The sequence below is a fragment of the Scardinius erythrophthalmus genome (assembly GCF_964197995.2).
Source record: "Scardinius erythrophthalmus genome assembly, chromosome: 8".
Lineage (NCBI taxonomy): Eukaryota > Metazoa > Chordata > Actinopteri > Cypriniformes > Leuciscidae > Scardinius > Scardinius erythrophthalmus.
In genome coordinates this window covers 37663036-37689100 of record NC_138228.1, presented here as the reverse complement: position 1 = coordinate 37689100, position 26065 = coordinate 37663036, and the positions used below count along the sequence as shown (strand labels likewise).

Genomic DNA, 26065 nt, shown 5'->3' with positions numbered 1-26065 from the left:
ATAGGCATTGAGTGGTTCTTTGGGAAAAAAAGCCTCTCCATACATTGTGGCAAAATTCCACTGCAGTTTCCAGCTGAAACAAACACTAATGGCAGTAAAACACCAACGACAAAAATTATGATTACAGAGGCATATTATTGATTAAAAAAAACTATTATTTTCATGACCTCAAAACACTTTTGGCACAGTATTTGTAAAAAAATAAAAAATTAAATATATTTTGCATCAAATATTTGCCTCTACGTGTATGGCTTTTGTGACGTAGTAAACTTACATGAGAGCTCACCTGATATAGATACAAGTCCCGCGAGGAGTCATAAACAGCTCAAAGACTCATAAAATGCTTCAGCAAATGCATCTAATGTTTGCTTTTGTTAACACAATCGGTTAGGTTTAGGGTAGGGTTTAGTACAGGTGGTACGTTATTTTCAAACGTGATAGAGCATTATCATTTTAGCGATACTCACTATATTTCCATTTCTGAACTGCCGAGACGCATAGATGCACAGTGCCAGATTCACGTACATAAATTTTGGATAAAGCTGAACAAGCTTTTGGTTTCACTCACTGGACATTTCACTTTAAAAGTGTCGAAATTTTGCAGAAATGTCACCACAGGCACATTTCTTTGAACCTGGGTTGCACTGATTTGTAAACATGGACGGGTATATGTTAATGAACTCATGGTGACGTCATAACAGATAATAAACGATTAGCTGTCGTTTTATCACGCTGTTGTAAGTTCATGTGTCTGTTTCAAAAATAAGTTGGTATTTAGTTAGTTACGTGATGCGGTGGTGTAACGTCATGATTGACAGCTGTGATTGACAGGTTCTCTGAGCGAAGTAGTCACTGAAGCACCAACGGACATTTTTTTCGGGATCTTGGGAGGACTGACGAAATTGTATTAACTTTATTTTAACAAGCCTCTTGTCGTACTGCAATCAATTTTTTAAAAAGTGTACTCAGGGAGAGTGAATTCTGTGAGAGTGAGGGCGGAGCCTTGATTTCGCGGCTTTACTTCCTGCTCACTACTGCGCAGGTCTGGTCCCGAGATCGCTACTGCGCAGGTCTGGTCCCGAGATCGCTACTGCGCAGGTCTGGTCCCGAGATCGCTACTGCGCAGGTCTGGTCCCGAGATCGCTACTGCCCCAAGATCGCTACTGCCCAGGTCTGGTCCCGAGATCGCTACTGCCCAGGTCTGGTCCCGAGATCGCTACTGCGCAGGTCTGGTCCCGAGATCGCTACTGCGCAGGTCTGGTCCCGAGATCGCTACTGCGCAGGTCTGGTCCCGAGATCGCTACTGCGCAGGTCTGGTCCCGAGATCGCTACTGCGCAGGTCTGGTCCCGAGATCGCTACTGCGCACGTCTGGTCCCGAGATCGCTACTGCGCAGGTCTGGTCCCGAGATCGCTACTGCGCAGGTCTGGTCCCGAGATCGCTACTGCGCAGGTCTGGTCCCGAGATCGCTACTGCGCAGACTCAAGTTCCAATATGTCAGCGCCATATCGGGACACTGGCGGCTTCAGTTCTCAACAATGGAAGAGAGCGAAGGGGCGTCGTCCATCTTTTTTTACAGTCTATGGTTACTAAGGAGTCATTTTTGCCGTTTAGTTTCATTAAATTGTATGAATGGACTGGGAATGAATCTCTGAGTTGTGACTTTTACAGTATTTCCATATAGTACATCAAACTCTTTTATTTCAATAGAGCAAGAGCAATATCCTATTTTTAATGATATGACATAAAAAAGCAAACCAACAAAACTACAAACTGCACACCACTAATAAGTGAGAACAGAACACAGTACCACATATATATTTAGCTCCTCATATCTTAACAAAAACACCAGTCTTGACCCAAATTTACGGCAAACTCTCCCCGCTGTCTGCATAATGAAACGCCTGGTTTCTCCAGCTGTAGATTAACACAACATTGCAGGAGAGAGTTAAGCTGTGCATTTATATAACCAGCGGCAGCGGAGGAGAAAAAGATTTCTGGGAATTTGCTGCTGTACTGAATTTTCCCTCAACGGCAGCTGGAATCAGAGTGATCGCTGCTCTGTAGTTATGAGGACGATTTCATGTTTCATCACCCCTCACTGCGATCCTCAAGACTGACAGAGAGCGAGAGAGAGAGGGATTGTGATGAGATAATAATAAAGGTCAATCTTTCTGTCGTAAAGAAATGATCAGCTAACATGTGTAATGTGTCCATTACAGGTGACACAAATCTTTCCCATCGCCTTTTGAGTTGTATTTGATATAAACAGCCCATACAGCAGAAGAAAACACCAGAGAGTGGAGCTTTTCTGTGTAAAATTCCCTCCACAATGAGTAGTGTACAAGTCAAAAGATCCAGGATTATATTCTGTTCTCAAAACTAACTCTCTCCAGCTTTAGCATGTTAGCATACTAGCATCAAGTAGTTACAGTAGGTAGGTAGCCAGTAAGGTTACTTGCGTCACGTTTCTGACCTAAATATTAATGAGCTCATTGATGTGACAACCATGATGATTTAATGACTTAATGTATTAACCTTTACTACAGTAATTAATAAAATACATAAAAATGTAATTAACTTGAATACACCTCTTCTATGAATAACATGTCTTAATCTCTAAATTCAAATGAATTTGAATAATTTATTTGTGGCATAAAGTAAAAAATGTCAGGTTGGTACAATTGTCATGATATTATTTCTTAAAAATGAAATCTTATTTTGTTTTCATTTACCTTATTTTGTCTTTTTTTATAATTATTTAAAATTAATAGTGAACGTTTTGTTAAAATATCTATGTATAAAAAATATTCATTGTATAATATAATTTATAATTATTTGAAAAACATCTATAAAATGCCATAAAGCAGGAAATGACATCATAGAGTGAACTCCTGAAGACCATCAAATCGGTGTCAAGATTAAAATTAGCTAAGGTTGTAAAATGTGACTCTTAATCATATTTTAATAATTGATAATGTTTATAAAAACACATTTTTACCTTGGAAAATATATAAAAAAAAAATTAAAGAATATAAACACTTTTATTCAGGGTGCAAGAGAAATATGTTTACTTGATGGTTACACCACATCATAGTTTAAGTTAAGAGTTAAGTTTTTTTTTTTTTTTTTTTGTTGAAAATATATATATTTTTAAACCGTATAAAACCAACATGAATACATGATTACAATTATAACAACTTGGCACACGCATGTTAAACTTTTCTTTCTTTTTTTTTTTTCATTTTAAACTATTTTTTTCTTTGACTCACATGATCGGAATGGACTGGAAAGGAAGCTTTGAGTTGTTAATGTTACAGTACATCTACATAATACATAATACTGTGTGTTAGAAGGAAAGGAAATCATTGCCAAAAGGAAATCATTTCTTCTCCATCACAGTTTTGCACTGCCTGATGAAGGATTAGATTGAGACGGCTTGTACCTGCACAAGTGTGTATGCAAAAGAGGTTTTATCAGTCCACATGCAGCACTGGCGCAATAGCAGATTACAGATGACTCTAGCATGGTAAATCTGCTTACGGCCAGCACCAGAGAGATCAGTTTAAACACTACCGTTCTAGAACGACACGTTTCTCTGCATGAGGCGATGTGCACTGATAAGGCCTCTGTGGTCAAAGGTAAAGAGCCGAGATCAACTTTATATAAAAAAAAAAAAAACACAGAATCTTCCACTGCACAAAAGCATCTGAGATACACTGTAATAGCAATAGGTGACAGTGACACATCGGATCTTTACGATATAATAATATAAAGTCCCACTGTATTCAATCATTTTACCCTTAAAACTCATCTTTGATCACCAAAATGACATATATTTTTTTTTCTTTTATTTTTTATTCTTTGTGCCTTAAAATAGCTTGAGTGTAACTTTACACCCTTGCCCCACTTAGTATGCGTGGTTCTATGAATATGCAAATTATCCCCGCCTCCACTCACTCACACCAGCTCAGAGATCCACTCGTTGACCTGATTGGTTACAAGGTAGTTTGTGACGTCAGAAACACCAGCGATTTCAAACTCTATTTTTTGATGATTGATTTTCATTGATTTGACTTTAAATGTAAAATTAAAATGTAATCTGGTTCTACTTGGCACTCAGTTTCCTAAAGAGTGTGCCAGAGACAGTAATACAAAATAATAAGGGTATTACAAAAATAAACAAATCTCACAAATCCTATGATGATAATGCTCTTTTTATTTTAATATTAAGACTCGATTCATAATTCATGGGCATGAGAGAGGCTAACATTTTGCGTGCAAAAAAGGCCAATTGTCCATAGATCTATAAACCAAGCAGCTTTCCGTCAGCACGGTAATTTCGCGTGAAAATAAGCGAAATCTGCTTTTTTCGAACTTATTGGAATGACAGGATTTCACCGATGAAATTCCTTTGAGCAATTATAATTGTCACTGCGCCTTAACAGAGTCTCTGATTTAAGCCTCAGTAGTAAAAAGGTTGATAGAGTTGGGAATATGATTCATTTGAATGAATCAGTTATTTCCATGTCTCAATACACTAATTCAAAAATTCTTTCACGCCATCACTTATATCACATATATAAATATCACATCTCAAATTTAAGAGTTTAATGTCATTTTACCTTTTTTTTTGTGAAAAAAGTGTGGAAAACATTTGAATTATTATTATTATTATTATTATATAATTTTAACACTTAATTTTTAACTAGATTTTTCCTGCATTTATTTTTTGCTTAAGCCTAGATCACTGAATTTAGTTAGCAAATGTGGCTTTTCTTTGATAGAATTTTTTTCAAGTCCTTCTTTTCAGAGAAAATACAAAATATATTAGCCATATTGTCCAGCTCTAACACATTTCCTCTCATCCGACACTACTACTTCCACTGAGACCGATATAAAAAACAAAAACAATGTGACTCAAACTAGGATCCACATGTTCCAGTGACCTAAAAACACCACTTATGTTGTCTAATTAATGTAATTGCACCATTTATTGGTTTTATCCATTGCTGCCTGCCGCAGATTCCATATCTCTCAGCTGTGAGAGGTTTTACTTCGGTACTGTGGCACCCACAAACACACCACAACAAGTACACCATGTATTTTCTCTTGCTATAGACAGATTCACAGGCAGAAGGTCATGAAGACTACTGCAGGTCTCCGTGACATCCACTCAGCCAAGATTTCTCACAACACAAGTAGGCCATTCTAAAATAGGGGTGATTTATTACCCATCAAAGGGCTGTCCAACTGGGCACACAAAGATCCTGACCTTTTGCTCTGTTCCTGTCCTGTGTTGGTAGATGGAGTGTCAAGTAACATGCTTAGGTAATTACATTTTTAATGAAGATGTTTTAATGTTTTTGAAATCTCTTATGCTCAACAAAGCTGCATTTATTTGATAAAAAAAAAAAAAAAGTTATAACAGCAATTTTGTGAAACATTACAACATTTTCAAATGGATAAATTTTCTAATTTAATATACTTTAAAATGTAATTTATTCCTGTAATGCAAAGCTGAATTTTCAGCATCATTACTCCAGTCTTCAGTGTCACATGATCGTTCTAATATGCAGATTTAATTCTCGGGAAACATTTCTTATTATTAAAGTAGAAATCAGTTTAGCTGCTTAATATCCATGATTAGAAACTCTTCTATCTTCCATCCATTCAAAGTTTGGGATACGAATATAGCTACTTACACTGTTACACACCTCGGGTCGCTAGCGACCCTATTAAATTTTTATAAAAATGTAACAGGTAAACAGGCAGTCTTTTATAAAAAAAATAAAATATATTGTTATATTGTTTATAATGAATTGATTGAAGAATACTAAGAAGGTTGATGTCTAACTGAATGAGGAGGAGGGTAGTGAATGACGTCCCGGGTCACTAAAGACCCGAGGTATGCGTTTAAGGGTTAACTAGAAAGTAAAGTTCGTCGGGACAAACTTTTGTGTCGACTGGTCCTTTCTAACATTTTTTTAAATGCACAAACATATACATAACTATACAAAGACACACAAATAAGAACAAAAAAATACATGCACCCAAACAGTATCACATGAACACAGGGGTGAGATCTGGTGTTGGCTTGTACAGCGGGGTTTCGGAGGGTTAAGAGTCTATATTTGTCTTACAGGACATATTGGTGCGGGTGAAGAGGAGTTCACTGTCTGATTTGCTAACACAAATTGCACACTCTAAAACCTACAGCTCTATATGGAGAGTCAGGAGTCAAATAACTACACACTGATGGAGTAGGGCTGAAATGGATCCCAGGGTAGTCAGATGAGGTAGCCTACTCGTTTAAAATACCTGCGCCTTTAAAATAACATAAAACAGAATTTGCAATATTTTACTTCCATAAAGTGATGTATTTCAGAGTGAAACAAGGAAGCAAAGTCATTTCAGGGAAGTAAATAAAATAAAAATAAATGCCTCATTTACATCCTGGGACTTTTACGTCCATCTGAATAATAAAGCTTTAATCTAGAACACAACAAGATTTGAGACTTTGGTCTCTTCATGGCATCTTCATTCTCTGAGGGATGTTTTTCAAGTAAAATAGACTATCATAAAGATTTGTCTTTCTAAATGTCTCGGTGACTTGAGTCAATACTTCATCTGTTGGCCAGAACAGAAGAACAGAGATGAATCCATCATGAAGAAAGAAAACAGGAGGGAGGGGACAGATAAAGAGGATGATGTCAGTTTAGTGTGAGTGGAGAACAGATGAGCAGTACTGCAGTGTCTCTCTCTCTCTCTCTCTCTCTCTCTGTGTCACCCATGGTAGACGTTAGAGGACGCTGGCACTGATCTGACTGGCATAAAGTGGCATTGCTTTAGACTTCATTGACCTTTAGACATAAAAGAACATTTTAAATGAAGTAATTTGTCTGAAGTACATTGCTAATAAATGTTCTAGATGTACTGAGACAAGTTGTCAGACAGCAGGGGCTTTTTAAGAGTTTGAATGCCAGGGTCCGAACTCCAAAGGGCAATCAGGTTACACAGAAATCATCGCTCCAAAACCCACAGCTGTGATGGAAAACTATGGCTATACACGAAGGCCCCAGTATGCTTTAAAGGGATGGTTCGGAGTAAAATCAACCTAGGGTCCTTTGCACCATGACCTCGAGCCAAACACTCCCCAGAAGCCTTTTTTCCCTTGGTCGAACATTATTAAAGTTAGAGCTTATTTAGAGATATCAGCCGAATGGCTTAGTGCAGGCGCTAATGGATCCAAGGATGTTACTAATAATGCCCAGAATGGCACCAAACGTCGAGGTCACTTCCGTTTTTTGGGAAAAGCACGTAATAGTCCTGGCAGAAAGCGATGCATAAGGACGTAGTGTAATGACGCCCATTTCCAGGAATGCACTAATATTTTGTTGGTAGTACCAGTTTGTAACAATTATTAGTTAACACTAAGTTGTCAACACTTCAAAAAAAAATTAATTTGTCGATACACTACATCCTTATGCATCGCTTTCTGACAGGACTTTTATGTGCTTTTCCCAAATAACGGAAGTGACCTCGACGTCCGGGTTAGCGGTAGGATAAGCCATCAGGCAAGTGTTATTTAAATAAACTCCTGATGTACTTACAAACTTTCCAATGCCTCGTTACAGAACCTATTTGTACTACTGTAGAAGTTTGGTAGTCTGGGCGTATTTAGTGGGGTAATTTACGAGATACATCCTTGGATCCATTAGCGCCTGCACTTAGCCATTCGGCTGATATCTCTAAATGAGCTCTAACTTTAATAATGTTCGACCAAGGGGAAAAAGGCTTCTGAGGGGTGGTTTGATTTTACTCCGAACCATCCCTTTAAGCGAAATTGAAGAATGAACTGATGTGACGTCAATTCGAACAAAATCAGGCCGAAACAAACTTCATTTGGAGTTCGTTTTGGGAGCTCAAAACAGCTTGCCAAAGCGGCTGGTAAACACTTTTGTACTACCATTAGTCCATGGCGATTACGGAATAGGTAGGTGTGCGCGGAGACTCTGCCTTCTTTCACACTGAAATCTTTTCCAGGTCATTTCTTCTCATGAGTAAAAACATGAGCACACAGGAGAGTGGTGATGTGGTGTTTTTGATGTGGAACACGTTTTTGATGTGGTGTGTTGGTGGCTGAATTGTCCTACCCAATTTTACGGGAAAACATTTTATAAGGTGGCGATTTCGTAGGAATTCGTATGCGAATTGTATAAATGTGTTCTTTTTTTTTAAATAAGTATGCAAGAAGGTCCACCCCTACCCCAAATTGTTACGAAACTATGAAATTGGAACTTATCATGAATATTTAATGATACTTAATAACAAGCTTCTTTTGATTTTGGGTACCATGCTTTTTGTGAGATATTGTGGTACATGTCCAAAAAACGTGGTAGTATCATAGTACATTTTTCTGATGCAGTAGGCAAATGACCAGACAGAAATGGAAAGAGAAAGAGAGACAAGATGGAATACAGACAGGTCAACCTTACTGGCTGATCTTAAAGCATCCCTATAATTACTTCCTATAATAGGCCATGAATAGAAGCCGACCACACCATGATGTACTTCACAGCAGTCTGAGACAGCAGCTCTTTTATAAACCCTAGTGAGCTGCCTTGCTGTCTACTGCCTACACACTATCTTCAAAGACAGTGTGAACCTCATAAGTTACTGATTTGTAATAGTCTACATGGGCAACAACTCAGGGTGCCAAACAAACAGCGCTCCTAGTGTGAAGCATTCGGAACATGATTCCAAGTTTTATGTTAGCATGTTACTATGCTAACAGCATGATATTGAGCACACAAGTATTACATTGATAGTTCACCCAAAAATTCTAATAACTGATCCACCCTTATGTTATTCCAAACATGTATGACCTGTTCTTTCTTCTGTAGAAAACACATATTTTGAAGAATGTTGCTAACCAAACCATTTTGGTGACCATTGCCTTCCTTTGTATGGACAAAAAACTGATACATTTATCAAAATGTACATTTATACTATTATGTACTTTTTATTAAGAAAGAAAGTAATACAGTTTTGAAAAAAAAAACATGAGGGTGAGTGAATGATGACCGAGTGTAATTTTTTTAGCTCAAGTCAGTTCAGTGTTTATTCAGTTCAGTTCAATAACTGTGTAAAGTTAGACATTAATGTTAGCTAAACAACAAGCTGACATAAAACTTTAACTTTAAGTTAAACAGTACATTTCTACTTAGATTTAACTACTTGATACACTTGACTTGTAGATTTAATGAAATCCATTTATAATCAACATTTGTCCATCCACCACGTTGGATGGATTTTTTTCACTGCACTTTGCATTATGCTGCTTTAGAATTTGTTCAAACATTTTGTCAGGGCTGTTTTTCCCATGGGCTGCCATGGCGTCTTTGTTCTCTGTTGTAAATACAAAGAGACTTTATCCATTCAGGCTTCTGCACACTCTTCATGCCTGCTTTTCACCAATTTACCCTGTGTACCGGATCCTACACAAATATCAGAAGACTGGTGTTTATTGACTTGCCATATTTCTCATGGGAGGTAAAATGTTGTCGTTACATCTGTTTCGGTCTATTGAACGGTTGCAGTCTGCCACAAAATTCCTGCCTTGTCCCACTTTTCTGTTATGAAATCTGCAGTTAAGTCTTGATTTTTCTAGCAAACAAACACTAAAAATTACCTTAACACACGCATGAAGAAACTTTACCACTCAGATTTACCTCAGCAAACTTTCCTCTCAAGAGTTCAGTGGGGGCAGACTGCAAACTCACATAGCAACAAGCTCTGCGCTGTGATTGGATGGTGGCTTCCTGCCAAGCCATTAATACAGTTTCCTGTCTGTGGGCCAGAGAGTGTCTGTTTGTGAGAGAGCAAACACACATTCTGTTTTGGGAAGATGCAGAGGCTTTGTGTAGATGACTGCAAACCCAACGGCTTGTCAATGCATACTTTGAGCACAAATGTTAAACTTTTGAGTGTGGGCTAAAGCGAACCATGGGAAAAGCTGCATAAACGCACACAAACACATCAAAACACATGACTACAAACACACTAAGATTTATTGCCTACTTATAGTGAGCTGAAAACAATTTGTTCTCTATCATAGCTATTTAACCTGAGCTTTTAATCATGCTCAAAACAGTCGATAGGGATGTTACGTAAAAGCTTCCAAAGGGCCGCACAAATTCATTTACATAATTGAACAATTCTGTGGATCAGAGAACAGCCATTACACAAAACAGAACCCACATGATTTTCTTTCTTCTATGAACACAAAAATAGAGATGTTTAACTAAATATTTACTCTGCTCTCTCTCATACACTGAAAAAATAGGTGTACTTTGAAACAATGCAGTCAGAAAATATCACAAATAGATAAACAGGAATTTTTGAAGTAGACTGAAATAGTATTTTCTTGTAAAACGTACTCCAATAAACTTTTGGGTCTAAAGCGTCTCGGGTCCCTAGAAAGGCTTTTCTAAAAAAAAAAAATCATAATAAAAAAATACAAATAAAAACTACTTCTACTACCACTAATCATAGAATAAGGCTAATACAGCATGTAATTTATACACATACAAATACAATCCTAACTGACCTGTACCTATTTTAAGGATGCTCCCAACCCTGGCATAAATATCTAATTAAAACAAAAGCAAATTACATTTAAATATGCATGCAGTTTTGGTTTATTTTAAACCACCACTTTACCTTCAATGTAGAATACTTTAGCTATTGCTTTAAACTCATTTGGTTTCAGAGTTGGGAGCCATTTATAGAAAAGACTCTTTGCCCTTGTGTAGTTCTACGGAAATCAATCCTACAATTCCCACCTGCTGTACTAGTGATCCTAGTGATTCTACTTCTATCATCCTGTCTCTGTCAATTTACATAGAACAGATTGTGCCTTATTGTGCAAACATTTAAAAATCTATTTTATATATGACAAAATGTAAAACTTAGCATATTCTTTTTTTTTAAATATGGCAGTGATGCCATCGATTTGGCTTTACATCCATTATTTTTAGAGTCAGATTATACAACATCTCAAGCTTTTAATTAGGGAATCACTTGTTTGAGTCCAAACTGTAATACAGTACGAACCTTACGAACATTGCTCAAACTATTTCTTTTTGTGTTCTACAGAAGAAAATTTTCATGCCATAAATGTAAGTAAATGATGACAATTTCTTTTTTTGGGTGAACTATCCCTTTAAGGACATGTACACACAAAAATGTAAGCACATGTAATGGCCTTTTGCCAGCGCTATAACTGTCTCCACAAAGGCAGGAATCTGAAAAACAACCCTGGACCGCAACATGTGATGTGTAACACATGTAAAACACCATCTGACTACATTTTAACTTTAATATATTACACTGCGTTTATCTGTGTTCAGAGAGCAACCTTGAGGCAGTAAGGCCAAATGTAGTAGCATAAAGGCTTCATGAGAACTTGTTCATTCATTTAGAGTTTGAGTGGATGCGTGACCATGTCTTGTTAAAAAGAATGAGCACTAGAGTGAAAACGTGAGGTGAGAAAGAGACACTGGAGACAAGTGTCGCAGTCTGAGGGCTTGTGTGAGAACCACAATGAATCACGTCTTTCAGGCGCTGGGTATGTAACAGGATCAACCGACAACACACTTTCTGGCAACAACAAAACCCAGACAAAAGAAAACACACATAAGCTGTGGGTATGAGGCAAAGAGAAGTGCTTTGGGGGGAATGACACAGACATCATTGTGTGACTGATAAATGCACAGGGAATGATGAAATGGTTGATTTCAGTTGAGTTGTTGGGCTTAAGTAACCTAAACCCAAGACAACACTAGATTTTGAAACTTGTGGTGGTGGCCTAGGTGTTTGCTAGGGGCTGCGTGAGTCAAAGGGAAAAACTTATGTCATTCCAAAACCGTAAGGCTTTCGTTCATTTTCAAAACACAAATGAAGATATATTTAATGAAACCTGAGAGATTCCTATCGTCCATTGCAGCCCATTCAAAACTTCATAAATACATTGTAGAGTTAATCGAAATGAATCGAGCTCTTCAATCCAGGTCTTTTGAAGAGAAATAATTGCTTTATATGATGAACAGCTTTAAATTAGTCTTTATTTCACATGCAAACACTGATCAACGCACATCAAATATGGTAAATAGAAGCTTAACCATTATTGCGTGGCACGCGAAAACTGGTTTGGTTTTCACGTGTTAAGCAATTTGAGCATGTTTACCATATTTGATGAGCCCTATAAATATATGTGTGTGTTCATCAGTGTTATTGTTCATATGTGAATAAAGCCTAAATTAAATCTATCATATAAAGTGATCATGCCTCTTCAGAAGACTTTTTAAACCACTTCATTCACATATGGATTTACTTACTTACGATTTCTTTATGAACATTTTGAAGCTTAAAATACATGTTATAGGCTAGTTCTATTATTTTTACTATTACTTTACTATGTACTAAGTGCTGGATTACTTAACTAAAAACTATCTACTAATTATAGAATCATCATATACATTTCAAATAGTCCTACATTAGGTTTATTTAACAACCGAAATTGAATAATCAAATGTAAAAATAAAACACTGCTTAGTCTTCACTATATGAATTAAATATTGATTCTGTCTACTCTCTGATGTCTGTGTCGACCTACAACTTGGAAAACTTTTTGTAATCTTTCGGAGTATTAAAATCATGTAGTTATCGCAAGCCTTTGCGATATATTTGTGATATTTCAATATATCGTTCAATACTCAACCCTCAAACAATCTGCAGGACCCATCAGCCACCTGTCTGCTTACATTGAGCTTTACAGCAGATCGCACACACACACACACCTGTCCCCCAGACACATGCTCCTGCAGCTATAGTGTCACACAGTGGAAAGGTCTTGGCTTAAAAGTCAACATGAAACAGCGTTGGACCTGTTTTATTAAGATCATTTGATAAAAACAGGATGTTCAATGTGAAAAAAAAAATCATTGTATTCAGTGGGAACTGATTGGATCATGGAAAGTTTCCACTTTTGAGGAAGCTTTTAATGCATTTCAAACTATCCCAATGGTCGTAGTTTTAAAATCTATTTCTATTTGCTATATTGTCGTAGCCTCCATTGCATTGTTTTAAAGGGTAACTCTCGCCAAATTGCAACCTAGGCTATTTTTGTTAATCTACCCGAGTCAAACATTCGTTTAAAAGCATAATTAGAATGGAAACGCCACTTTTAAGATTGACAGCAGTTAATGTTACTGATAAGTATTAATTACATTACACACAACATTAACCAATAGCTCGCTTGGCCTAGGTGACATCAGCTAAAAAGTAGGTTTAGAGGCGGAACATTTTGATGAAATATTATATATTCATTATATATTCTTTGGAAAAACAGGCACACATTAATCATTCACAAGACCAGGAACATTTATTAAGAAATGAAATACGGTCAATTCTAATTCCACGTTGACTTTATACAAAGCTGGGTACTGTAGGACTTCAGGTTAACTAGAACAGTGCAGCAAATAATTAACAACCTATCTAATATTAAAGCCACAAAGCACTGGGTCAGACAACCATCTTGTACTTGCCAAAAACAGAAAGTACATTCAAAACTATCAACTAAGACACCAGTCCTCAGTTATGCTTCGTGTTGAAATGTCCTGCCATAGCTTGGCATGATTAAAGTGGCCCATTGTCACAAGGGAGTGTGTGTGTGTATATCTTCCACAGCCCTTGATCAGCTGATTTCAGCTGAGTATTTGAGATGCAGACAAACCAGGCCACCGGTGCAACTGATCCCTGTTGTCAGTAGCAACAGAGGAAAATATAAACACTGTGACTGTGAACAGAGCCGTGCAGATCTGCTTTTACGGTGTTTAGCAGTACTGACTATCAGAGGATGATCATTTGAGGCAGAGGGGACAGATATACACTCAGGTCCGCACAGTATGAGAGAAAAACAGAGGAAATACACCAAAGACATCATCAAGCAAAAGGCTTCTTCTGCGAAACAGTGATAATGAAAGGTCACAACTTGTGTCCAGTGATGGGACAGGTTAAGAGGTTTAAGCCTTCACTGAAACTCAGGGCAGAAAAATAAAAGATTGGTCAATTTCTGTTTTAAGCTTTAGTGGAAAAGGCCCGCAATAGACAAAATATAGGGAGAGTGGGGCCCAAACAAGCATTGGCATTGATGGTTCTATGAAGGACATTTAACATCAATGGAACATTTCCATTGAACAAAAGGTTCTTTATTAGTGAAAAAAAAAATTCTTTGGATTATTCAAATGTTCTTCACACTAAGAAAGAAAGGTTGTTTTCTGTTCACCTAAAGTAGCCTATGTTTATAGTTGGCAGGTTTGGTTCAATTAACCCTCTGGTGCTGTTAGGTCATCTTTTACCGAAAAACTTTATGTTTTGCTGCGTGAACAACACACACACTCACTCACACACACACACACACACACACACACACACTCACACACACACACACACACACACACACACACACACACACACACACACACACACACACACACACACACACACACACACACACACACACACACACACACACACACACACACACACACACACACACACACACACACACACACACACACACACACACACACAAAAAAAAAAAAAAAAATCATGGACATGATTCAAAAGGGTTAAATGGTCCTGAAAAAAAAATAGTCACACTTGTATTGTTTGCGGTCAAAAATGACCGCGTTGGAAATGAATAGAAGACGAATTATCTACTGGAAATGTTTGGTGCGCACAAACAAATTCTTACTGAAAGCTATTTATTTGAGATATCAACCTCAAATTTTGAACACATATTGTTTATATGTATGGCTTTGATTTAAAATATATTAAATAAATTACAAAATATTAAATAAAAAATATTATCGAACTAAAATATAGTAGGCTACAATAATTTCCTTGTAATAAAAAAGAAATCGCTATTTTTTGCAATACATGTATGTTCTTCTTTACATAGGAGCTACTTTGCCAATTACAGTTTGGTACAGGCATCGGAAACGTTGTCCCTTTGCAGGAGATCTTCATTTGTGTGCAATTCCTGGCAGTGTTTAGACTAGCCTACTTTACACATTTTATAAGCTCTTCACAAGTTCCATCATATTTACGCGCATACAACAAGTGCATTTAGCCCAGCACACACCATTGTTTTGGATGTTCGATTCTGTCGCATAAAATACACAGCCAGGGTATGTTAGATTCTGCAAAGCGTCACGAGAGACGGTGTTAAATTACCTCATGTCTCAAAGCACAACAAATTACAATAATGATTAAAGTAAACAACTTACAGAGCTCTTACTTGTACCAACTGATTTCTGCAAATTGATATAGAAAAGCAAAAATGTCTGAACAGCTTCGGGTATAACGTCACGGGTTGCCATGGCGTAAACTCGTTGTTTTGATTCAGGAGGAACTGTAAAAGAACTCGGTGTCTGTGCGCCAGAGAAAATATACTTTATACCAGTGAAAATGCTTTAATATCATTTATACAACTTTTATTATTGATTGCTATCAGGATGTGAAGAGAGTTTCAACCAGTATAACAAAAGGTATTTATAAAAAAAAATGCCTTTAAAGGTTTTTGGAGAACTCAGAATGGGTTTTCTATGGCACTGCTGTGAAAACCACCTGTAGCAGAGTCAGACAGACTTATTAAAATGGGTCATATAAAACAAACTCTTACAGTTCTTTTTAATATGAAAACATACGTTGACTTTCAGACATCAAAACACCTAGAAAAATGATGACCTGCCTATTTACATAAGATGCAGATTATTGCCTTCGGCCTATAGGGTTAGAGATTGCCGTCTGACAAAAATCCATGCTAATATGATGATACAATGTCCAAACATTATGGAGATACCATGGTACTTTTTTGTTAGTAAATTCTGAAGAGGAATTTAGATTTCTACAGTAAACAAAAAAAAATAGCATCCAATAATTGAATACTAATACAATTACATCAAAATGCTCTACTACATGATTTCTCATAAAAGATCCAAGTCTTTCTCTGAGATAAAAGCTTATTGATTTTGAAATCATATATTAATGCTACCACAAAGCAATAGACTGCTGCTGTATAGTAAGAGCAAATGAATTGTAACAGCACTTGTTTAATGTATTCTGATATGGGTCACAAGAAATAGAGTGTGAAAAAATTATGTTACAGGTTATTAGGCAACTTGACTTCTCGTACACTTATCCTTGCTGTTGTGCAAAGATAACATGTAATTGCACTTTTGCATGTGTCCCAGAATTCCCAGCTCATGAGAAAGCTCTGTCCCTACTTTAGTTATCCATAGTGGCTTTGTGCTTGGTGATATCATTAATAGTAGTAAGTCATAAATGTTATCTAATCCAGCAGATCTAAAGCAATGTTTTAAATTCACAGAAGCTCATCATCACAGATGATTTTCAGGATGCTTCAGAGACAACCTCACACTTTTTTTTCTAATACGCTCCCCCTGGCTGCTTCATGCTAGCTTATTTTAAATGAGAGCAACAGAGGCGCAGCAGACGGTGGAAAATCTCATCGTAAACCATAGATGTCTTTCCAAAAAACGCTCACTGAGCTGAAAAATGAACATTAAACTGATTCAAATCACAGCTTTTCAAAGTACTGCTTTATTTCAATGCAGATGACATGTTCAGAACATGAGGGGTTTTGCCATGTTTTTCAGATAAAAACGTTTAGTCCATGTCAATTAGGCCTAGCTTTAACATCATCTATATGCTTGTGTACTCCTAAAAGTTAAGACGTATGCATACCTGTGCAGTCTTTTTCTTTTGACAATATTGATAATCCTGTTTGTAGGTTTTGTTTTTTTTTTTTAATCAAATGCTCTCTAGAATAAGAATCTCCTTCAATACATCCTTGCCTTTAAATAGAAATAGCAAGCAAACAACAAAACATAGTTCATGACTGTAATGTAAGCGAACACTGTAAAAAAGACGAGCCATTGAATATGTCCCAGCCCAACTTCCTTTTTAATTCAAAATACAAAACCACAGTAAAGAAAGAAAACTGTGCTCGTAAAAACATTTCATTGGGTCTTTAAGGAGAAAAAAATGTGTTACAATTTTGCTAATACCGATAAGGTGATAATTATATTCATGTCAGATAACAAATAAAGGGCTGATAGTAACATACTATTCTGTCTAAATAAATTAAAATACTAGAAACTTAAATCATTTTAAGTATTTTAGAAGACAGTCAAAAAGCAGCTTGTTTAGTCTATCCATTTGAAATAGCCCACTTCACGAGTTCACACTTACAAATAAGTCAGATAGAATAAATGGTATGCATATTTGGCGTGTTGTCTGAGGAGAGGGCTCCGGGCTCGGTATTCGGCCCGAACCCAGAGTACCAAAAAAAACAAGAATTGTCCTGTTGCAAGAAACGCAAATAAGGTCTGGGGCAAAAATTTGATGTTTTTGTTTTCCACTCCAGATATACACTTTTCAAAATAATGTATTATTTCTAAAATGTACCTAACATTAACATGACAATAATTTGAATGTAGCTTTTGTAAAAACTATTAAGGAAACCATAAATGTCCAAACAAAAATAAAAAAGACTTCCATTTCCAATGTTGACTAGCAGCAGCAGTATCATTTAGTCGACTAGGTGACTAGTCTCACACATTCCTAGATGTTAAATTATTGGTGCTTTTAAAGCTTAACTTTAAGTGAGCATTAATGGCAAATGTAATCTAAAAGTAAAAATAGAAGAAATGAGCAAGCTCAATTATCCATCACTGGCCAATACTCATTTCATGCATTTTTAAAAAAGGTGAATGACAAAGATTAGAGCTGGTTCTTGCCAACTACCTTACAGTATGATAATCATGACACGTGTTATGATTCATACTGCGATGTATCATGGTATCATAATAGGACTGCACTCGAAACTGCAGCAAACACACAAAAGTGACCCAGCATGTCTGACAGAAAGTCAATCGTTAGAATCAATCACTTTGGTGCTGTTTATTTCACTCACTTTCCTGTTTGGCAACTCATAAGAGAAATGCAGATGGCAGATTTTGGTTTTCTGCTTCTTCATTTTGTACACTGTATGAATGTAGACATGAATGAAAAAACATGTTAATTCTTGGATCTAAAAGATTATGCGTTTATGATCGTATCTGCACTGTTCATGTTCACAAAAAGGGCAAAATCGATGTACTTGATGATGGAACACAAAAATGCAAACAAGATGACACTGTAAATGCAAATGAGATGCCAGTCATTTTGTTTGCATAGCTCTTCTGTCCATACAGGTCCTACCAGCTGAGTTATTAGCACAGTCGAGGTGCTCAGGTGTGGTCGGGTTGTGTTTACGTATACAGCTTGTACATATTCCAATAATAGAAACGCCTACAGTGATTGTTTACACCGACAGAGAGAAGAGCTACAGGTCCAGATGGCCCCCTCTCTTCACGCTGGGTCTTCTGTGTGTGCAGCTATTTGGGTGAGAGTGCTGGTCTAGAAACAGTTTCGCCTTTCCTGAACCTGCCCTTCATCATGCTGAACCAAGCCACGGTGGTCGTCACTAAAGATCACAGCCACACAGGAACTGATGTCATCACACTTGCCTGCCCCCCAGCTGAAAGATCAAGCGGTCATGTGAGAGAGAGGTTACGTAAGTCTGCTGACTGTTTCCACACTCCACAGACAGAGACTGTGGAGAACAGTAGACATAAGCCTCACTTGGGTGAATCTCATTAAACCTGTTAAGGTCATGTTCGAGTAAAATTTCACCCAAAATATAAAATAAAAAAAAGATATAAGCATTTATATTTTCCCAAAAAAGGAAAAGCCTAATTTACTGCAGTGTGAAAAAAAGGTTACATTTAAATTGTACAATATTTATACATCACAGAAGCATTTGTTGTACAGCCTTTAATTTATGATAATTTACGTTTTATTACTATTGCATTACAGTAATTAGCCTAATCTAATTGTAGTCCTGCCCCAAGCTCACACCATTGGTGTGATAGCTATACAGCTATAGTGGTGCAAAAGTAAAAATAAATAAATAAATGTCACAATTGATTCACAATATAATATTTTTTATTATTATTTTTATTGGTTGGAATAAAAAAATATTGCTACAATTAGTTATCTCATCTTAAGATTCAACATTAGAATATAAATAATGTGTTGTTTCAACTTAAAAGTGTTTGTGCTTGACTTACATTTTTAAGTTTAGTTTTAAGCTTATAGTTAAAATTTGTTGAGAACTTAAATATCTAACTTAAGTTGTTATAACTAATATCAGCAACATTTTTAACATTTATAAAAATGTCATCACTTATAAAAACATCCATATGTACAATTTTATAATTTAATTATTAATTTCAGTGACAATTATCACAAAGCAGTCGCTAATTTGTGCATATAATAATATTAATGCATACGTGTTTGTCTATTTATCGTAACATTTTAATAAACAACAATGGATTTTTTTTTTTTTTTTTTTTACTGGTATATGAGCGCATAATGTTTGCATGCATGCTCTTCAATAGGCAAAAGAACATTTTCACGTCAGTTTTTGCCTTTTTAAATCCCAATTTGTTCCTCAATAACGCAGGATGAAATCCATGGAATCTAGGATCAAATCTGTATGTGCGTTTTATAATTGAGGCCCCTGGACATGTTTTCTAGATTTAAATTTGTTGTATATCCTTTCCAGCAAAACCTGGAAACTGCCTAAAAGCTTTTCTAACAATGTCTGATTCTCTTACGAAGGATTTAAAACATGTTAAGTGATGGGCTCTTCTATGGTGACAATCTAATCCCTGGTAAAGCAAAACAAAGAAGCAATCAATGAGCAAACTAGCACCCATTAACACACCTAAATTCCCACAGCAAGGGGTGTGTATACACACATCCTCGCACCACCCAGCTCAAGGGAAACTGTGTCATAACCAACAGCTGTTCGACTTCAAGGCGAGACACTCCAAACTCTCCCAGCTGACTGCAGTAGGCCTGCTCCAACTGGTTATTCCAGAACTCTGACAAAAACATGATATCATTTCTCCACGGAACATGTTTCCACATGGCCATCACAACTCAAAGGTTCCTTGATCTACTAGTAGCTTTCCACCTCATGACATCATGGACCAAGACTGTTTTATATCACACAAACAATTAGAAATCTAAATGCTCAACTGAATCATTTTTAATGGGTGTACTGTGTGCTAAATCCCATAATTTAATACCCACCCTAGCTGTATGTGACTTTCTTCCTCCATCGAAACGCAATCGGAGTTAGGCTATATTAAAAACTTGTACACGAGTCTAGTTACGTCGGAAGAGTGACCTCTGAGCCGACGCATGACAAATTGTTGAACGCGGAAGCGCAGAGGATAGAGCAAAACAACACCGGTCATGAATTAGAAGTGGAAAACAAGAATTTTAAGAGATAAATGTTGGAGGATCTTGAGTTTGTTGCCCAGCCAGTTTGTTGTCTACTCTCCGTCATATGTCGGGTCAGAGGTCACTCTTCCTCTAGAACTAGACTTGCTATGGATATTTTTCTTATAAAAATGCATCGCTTCGCTGCAGAAGGCCTTTATCAACCCCCATGGAGTCGTATGGATTACTTTTATGAAGGATGCCAGGATATTTTTTTTTAATATAACTCCGATTGTGTTTGGCTGAAAGAAAGTCATATACACCTAGGATGGCTTGAGGGTGAGAAATAAATTTTTGGGTAAACTATCCCTTTAAACTCTCATATGAGATGGAATAGATTTTTAATCCCAGTCAAGAACCAGTGTTATCTCTTAAAAATTATGTCATCTATTACTAAGAGTAAATTCACTTTCATAGTAGTAGAATGAACAATGGTCAAAACCTCAGTGTTTCAAAAAAGAAATGATTGTGAGCAAGTGATAACAGAATTTTTTGGGTCAGCTATACCTTTAACAATCCACTCTGATCAACCAGCAACCAGTGCTGGTGGACCGATAATGCTGAGCAAAGATAAGAAAAGAAAAAGAAAACGTGTTTGTTTACATGCCAAACAAGATATGTTTATTGGTGTCAGCTCCAGACGAATTGATTTTCAGCCGCGATAGAGTCCAAAGGAAGCCACATGATCCTGTTACATGTCTGAGTTTATTGCGAGCGTCACCCTAGTGCCAGAAACAAGAAAGAACCACATAATCCCTTCTCTAAAACAAAGGGAGCTCTTTAATGAGATATTCCGAAAAATGTGGAAAGAGTTGGGTGCATTGTTTTTAAGATCTAGTGTAAAAGGAAAGAAAGCAAGAGAGAGTGCTGGTGGAAATGAACAACCTGCTATTTTCATCAGTGGAACAGTATGTTCCAAATAACAATAGCACAGAAGGGATGTCACATCTACTCCAAAACAGTCTTTCGACGGTAATCAACTCTCACTCGAAGAGCCAAACAGACCAAGAGGTCTCTAATCCACAAAGAGAAATCCAATAGAGGGAAATGACACCAATGGAATGCAGCCAGCTCATTCCATTTTTAAGTATATTTTTTCTGTAACAAAATTGTGTTCCAACAAAAATATATCTGGCTAGTCAGGCCTGTTTGTTGGCTTTTGTAAATTGGCAGCTTTGGCTGAGGCAGTAGGGGTAAACCACAGTCACAGGGGCCAAATTACACCCAAACATGACTTCAGCCTGTCTAAACATGGAAGCTTAGAACCAAGAGTACAGCAGTTAAATGGTCCATCATCTAGATATAGTAGCTATCAAACAAAGTGCTGTTACATTTCAAAAACATAACTGCTTAATGAACCCTTTGAGTGCAGTATACAGTACATTTCTTATTTTTTTCCTCTGAAAGAAGAGGGACAAAGCATTGACAAATGCATGGGGGAGGGAGGACAGGTAATGTCATGCAAATCTAGGCTTGAATGCCTGGTCACTAGTGTAATAGTCACTTTTCCAGCTGTTATTAATCTGACTTATTCATTCTGCTTTTATAATGTATATGTTTTAAACTCATACCCAGCAGAAAACAAACCTAAACCCCAGCAACAAACTAAAGCAAGCCCATATTCAGATAAAACAGATCGTAAATAGCCAACCAAAACATATGTAGGCCTGCCCAACAAAAGATAAATCTGGAGAGAGAAAAAACTACCTGACCAAAACAAACCCATACCCAACAAAGACATACCCATACTCAACAAAACCAACCTGTACACAACCAAACAAACACATATCCAACAAAAAGAAATCTTTGCCCCCCAAAATAAAACATGGTCAATTGTGTTACAATAACTGTAGTGAATATAGACCACGCTCTAATATAACAGAGTGGACAAATCTGAAGATTGTGAAGGGTAGTGTGTATCTCAGCGGAGGGAGGAAAAAAAAACACAAACACAACATACATCACACACAGCTGATATAGGACGCTTTGTTCCCTTCAGAAAGCGACAGATATAGCATGAGCAGCGACAAAACGACAGAATGTTACAATGTACCATCGGAACATTATCAAAGCACATGCATGAAACAATGAAACAAACACACTGCAGCGCCGTGACGTCACGACCCAAAGACAGATGACATTCAAACACTCATGTAATCACGCATTTTCGTTTCTTTCTTTTTTCAATTTTACCTCTGTCAGGTTTCATGTTGGTCACAGATACCGTGATCCCCTCCAGAATGCCTGCGGTCCGTCTTCCGTCTTCAGATCTTTCTTTAGACTTTAAAACTCGTCCTTTAGACATCGGTTAGCTATCGATCTGGCACACAGCCATTCGGATATCAATGATCTGAGCTGTAAGATCAAACGTAGATCTATACACCACTGTATGTTAGAGTCCAGTGGTCTGATGAACTAGTTCACCAAAACACCAGCGTTCGACTTAAATAAGCATGCAAATATCATCTCTCGTCTCTATCTATCTAGCTAGCTAAATATCCCAAATATCCGCTACCAGTCGCCTCATTGCCGATGCCAAACGAGCTCCACTACCAACACTCTCCTGTGCCACTGATCTGCTCAAATTAAAGCCATTTGAGACGCATCGGGATCCCCTGGATCTTCATCACCAACCCTACGGACAGCTTGATCAGACCCAGGACAGGTAGATGAGACACTACTAAGGAACCACCAACATCATCTCCTCCTCCTCCAGGCTGGAGAAGCGTTACGTTGCGGTGATGACTTCAGCCAACAAGAAGTGGCTCATAGCTCTAAACCCCCTTCTCGACCACTTGATCATAAACCCTCCCCATAAACACAGAACAATACTGGAAGGACTTGCTTAAGTGAGACAACTAGTTCAACCAACTATCTATTTAAAGCGCCTGCTAAAACCCAGCGATGACGAACCTCCAAATAGAAGTTTTCGAGCTGTCTAAACGATATCTCGGAGATTAAATGATCAGCAGAGACAAAGCTCATGTTCTCTCTCCCCCCTCGCTCTCGCTCTCTCTCCTCTCTCTCTCTCTGCTTGTCAAAACAAATGCAGGAGGACAGCCTCTAAGTCATGTGTCCCAACAACAGCTCGTCCCGCCCCCAGACTTTACGTCACTTCCGCCCCGCGGCACAGGCTTGAACTCGTTGCCGCGGCAACGTAACCCATTTAATTTAAAGGGACAGGATAGTTCACCCCAAAATAATTATTTCATTAATTACTCACCCTTATGTCATTCCAAATACGTAAGTCTTTCGCTCATTTTAGGAACACAAAGGAAGATCTTTCTGATGAACTCTGAGAGCTTTCTGTCCCTCCAGAACGCTAACATTACACACATGAAACTGTGAAGCTTCAAAAAGCGAAGCTTTTTATAAACTGAAAAAAGTGTCTGCTAAATGATTAAATGTAAGAACACTTAAAAGTATCCCTTTCATGCATGAATTATGATAACCTCAGTCAGGATTTTTTTCCTATGTGTTTTTATTGCTCTTAGGGCATGAAAAACAAGATCTGATTTTTTATTTTTTTTGCAAATTTTTCAAAGAGATCTTCAGATGTCCACTTGAGTGGACAGCATGCGGTTATGGTTTAAACTGAAGATATACTGTATTAAATATAAGACAATAATCAAACAGATAAAGTATGTGAATTTAACAAACTAATCAATACAATTATATCAAATCATGTGAAAACTATAACATATATACAAAAAAATATAAATGCGAAATATTACAAAGGCTTCATACAACTTAATACAAGTTGCACATCGCGTATCTTTGATATCAGAACATGAGGACGTGATTCCATCAGAATTTTCTACAGCCTGTCAAGGTACAACTGTGGAAACCACTCAGATGCTCCCTCCAGTGAACCAGAGTATGGAGATTTACCCTTATTAGCTGATAATTCTGATTATGTTCAAGATGGACATGCACATTTCTATCATAGCCCTCCTCTGAGAAAACCTAACTATACTTTTTTTCAATCTCATCTGAAATGATCAGTGTTGGGGGTAACGCATTACAAGTACATGCATAACGCATTCAGATTACTTTTTTTGATGTTACAAGTAAAGTAATGTGTTACAAGTAACATGCATTACGTAATCAGTTTTGTTTTAATGTTACGAGTAATGTATTGTAACATGCATTACCTAATCAGATTACTTTTTGATCTAACAAGTAATTAACTACAAGTAATGTGCATTACCTAATCAGATTACTTTTTGATGTAATGAGTAAAGAAATGCATTACAAGTAACATGCATTATGTAATCAGATTACTTTTTGATGTTATGAGTAAGGAAACGCATTACAAGTAACATGCATTACGTAATCAGATTACTTTTTGATGTTATGAGTAAGGAAACGCATTACAAGTAACATGCATTACGTAATCAGATTACTTTTTGATCTAACAAGTAATTAACTACAAGTAATGTGCATTACCTAATCAGATTACTTTTTGATGTAATGAGTAAAGAAATGCATTACAAGTAACATGCATTATGTAATCAGATTACTTTTTGATGTTATGAGTAAGGAAACGCATTACAGGTAACATGCATTACGTAATCAGATTACTTTTTGATGTTATGAGTAAGGAAACGCATTACAAGTAACATGCATTACGTAATCAGATTACTTTTTGATCTAACAAGTAATTAACTACAAGTAATGTGCATTACCTAATCAGATTACTTTTTGATGTAATGAGTAAAGAAATGCATTACAAGTAACATGCATTATGTAATCAGATTACTTTTTGATGTTATGAGTAAGGAAACGCATTACAGGTAACATGCATTACGTAATCAGATTACTTTTTGATGTTATGAGTAAGGAAACGCATTACAAGTAACATGCATTACGTAATCAGATTACTTTTTGATCTAACAAGTAATTAACTACAAGTAATGTGCATTACCTAATCAGATTACTTTTTGATGTAATGAGTAAAGAAATGCATTACAAGTAACATGCATTATGTAATCAGATTACTTTTTGATGTTATGAGTAAGGAAACGCATTACAGGTAACATGCATTACGTAATCCGATTACTTTTTGATCTAACAAGTAATTAACTACAAGTAATGTGCATTACCTAATCAGATTACTTTTTGATGTAATGAGTAAAGAAATGCATTACAAGTAACATGCATTATGTAATCAGATTACTTTTTGATGTTATGAGTAAGGAAACCCATTACAAGTAACATGCATTACGTAATCAGATTACTTTTTGATCTAACAAGTAATTAACTACAAGTAATGTGCATTACCTAATCAGATTACTTTTTGATGTAATGAGTAAAGAAATGCATTACAAGTAACATGCATTATGTAATCAGATTACTTTTTGATGTTATGAGCAAGGAAACGCATTACAAGTAACATGCATTATGTAATCACATGACTTTTTTCGATGTCAATGAAAATTACATTCTAATAATACAAATACATTTATTTACAGTAAAAAAAGTCACTGCAGATTAAGTTTTTAAGTTTTAAAAACAATATTCACATTATAATTATGAATTGTAGCTGAAATATAGCCATTGATGCATGACGTCCACTA

At 36.7% G+C, this 26065-nt stretch overlaps 1 protein-coding gene across 1 annotated transcript in view; it reads right to left on the bottom strand.

Moving 5' to 3' along the window:
• The window catches only part of atosa (atos homolog A), a 42342-nt gene extending 18812 nt beyond the window's left edge, over positions 1-23530 (bottom strand). Inside the window, exon 1 of the mRNA XM_081372902.1 lies at positions 22680-23530. Within this exon, the coding sequence (XP_081229028.1) occupies positions 22680-22791 (112 nt within the window). The 5' untranslated portion in view covers positions 22792-23530. The remainder of the gene's footprint in view (positions 1-22679) is intronic.
• Positions 23531-26065: the final 2535 nt, after the last annotated feature.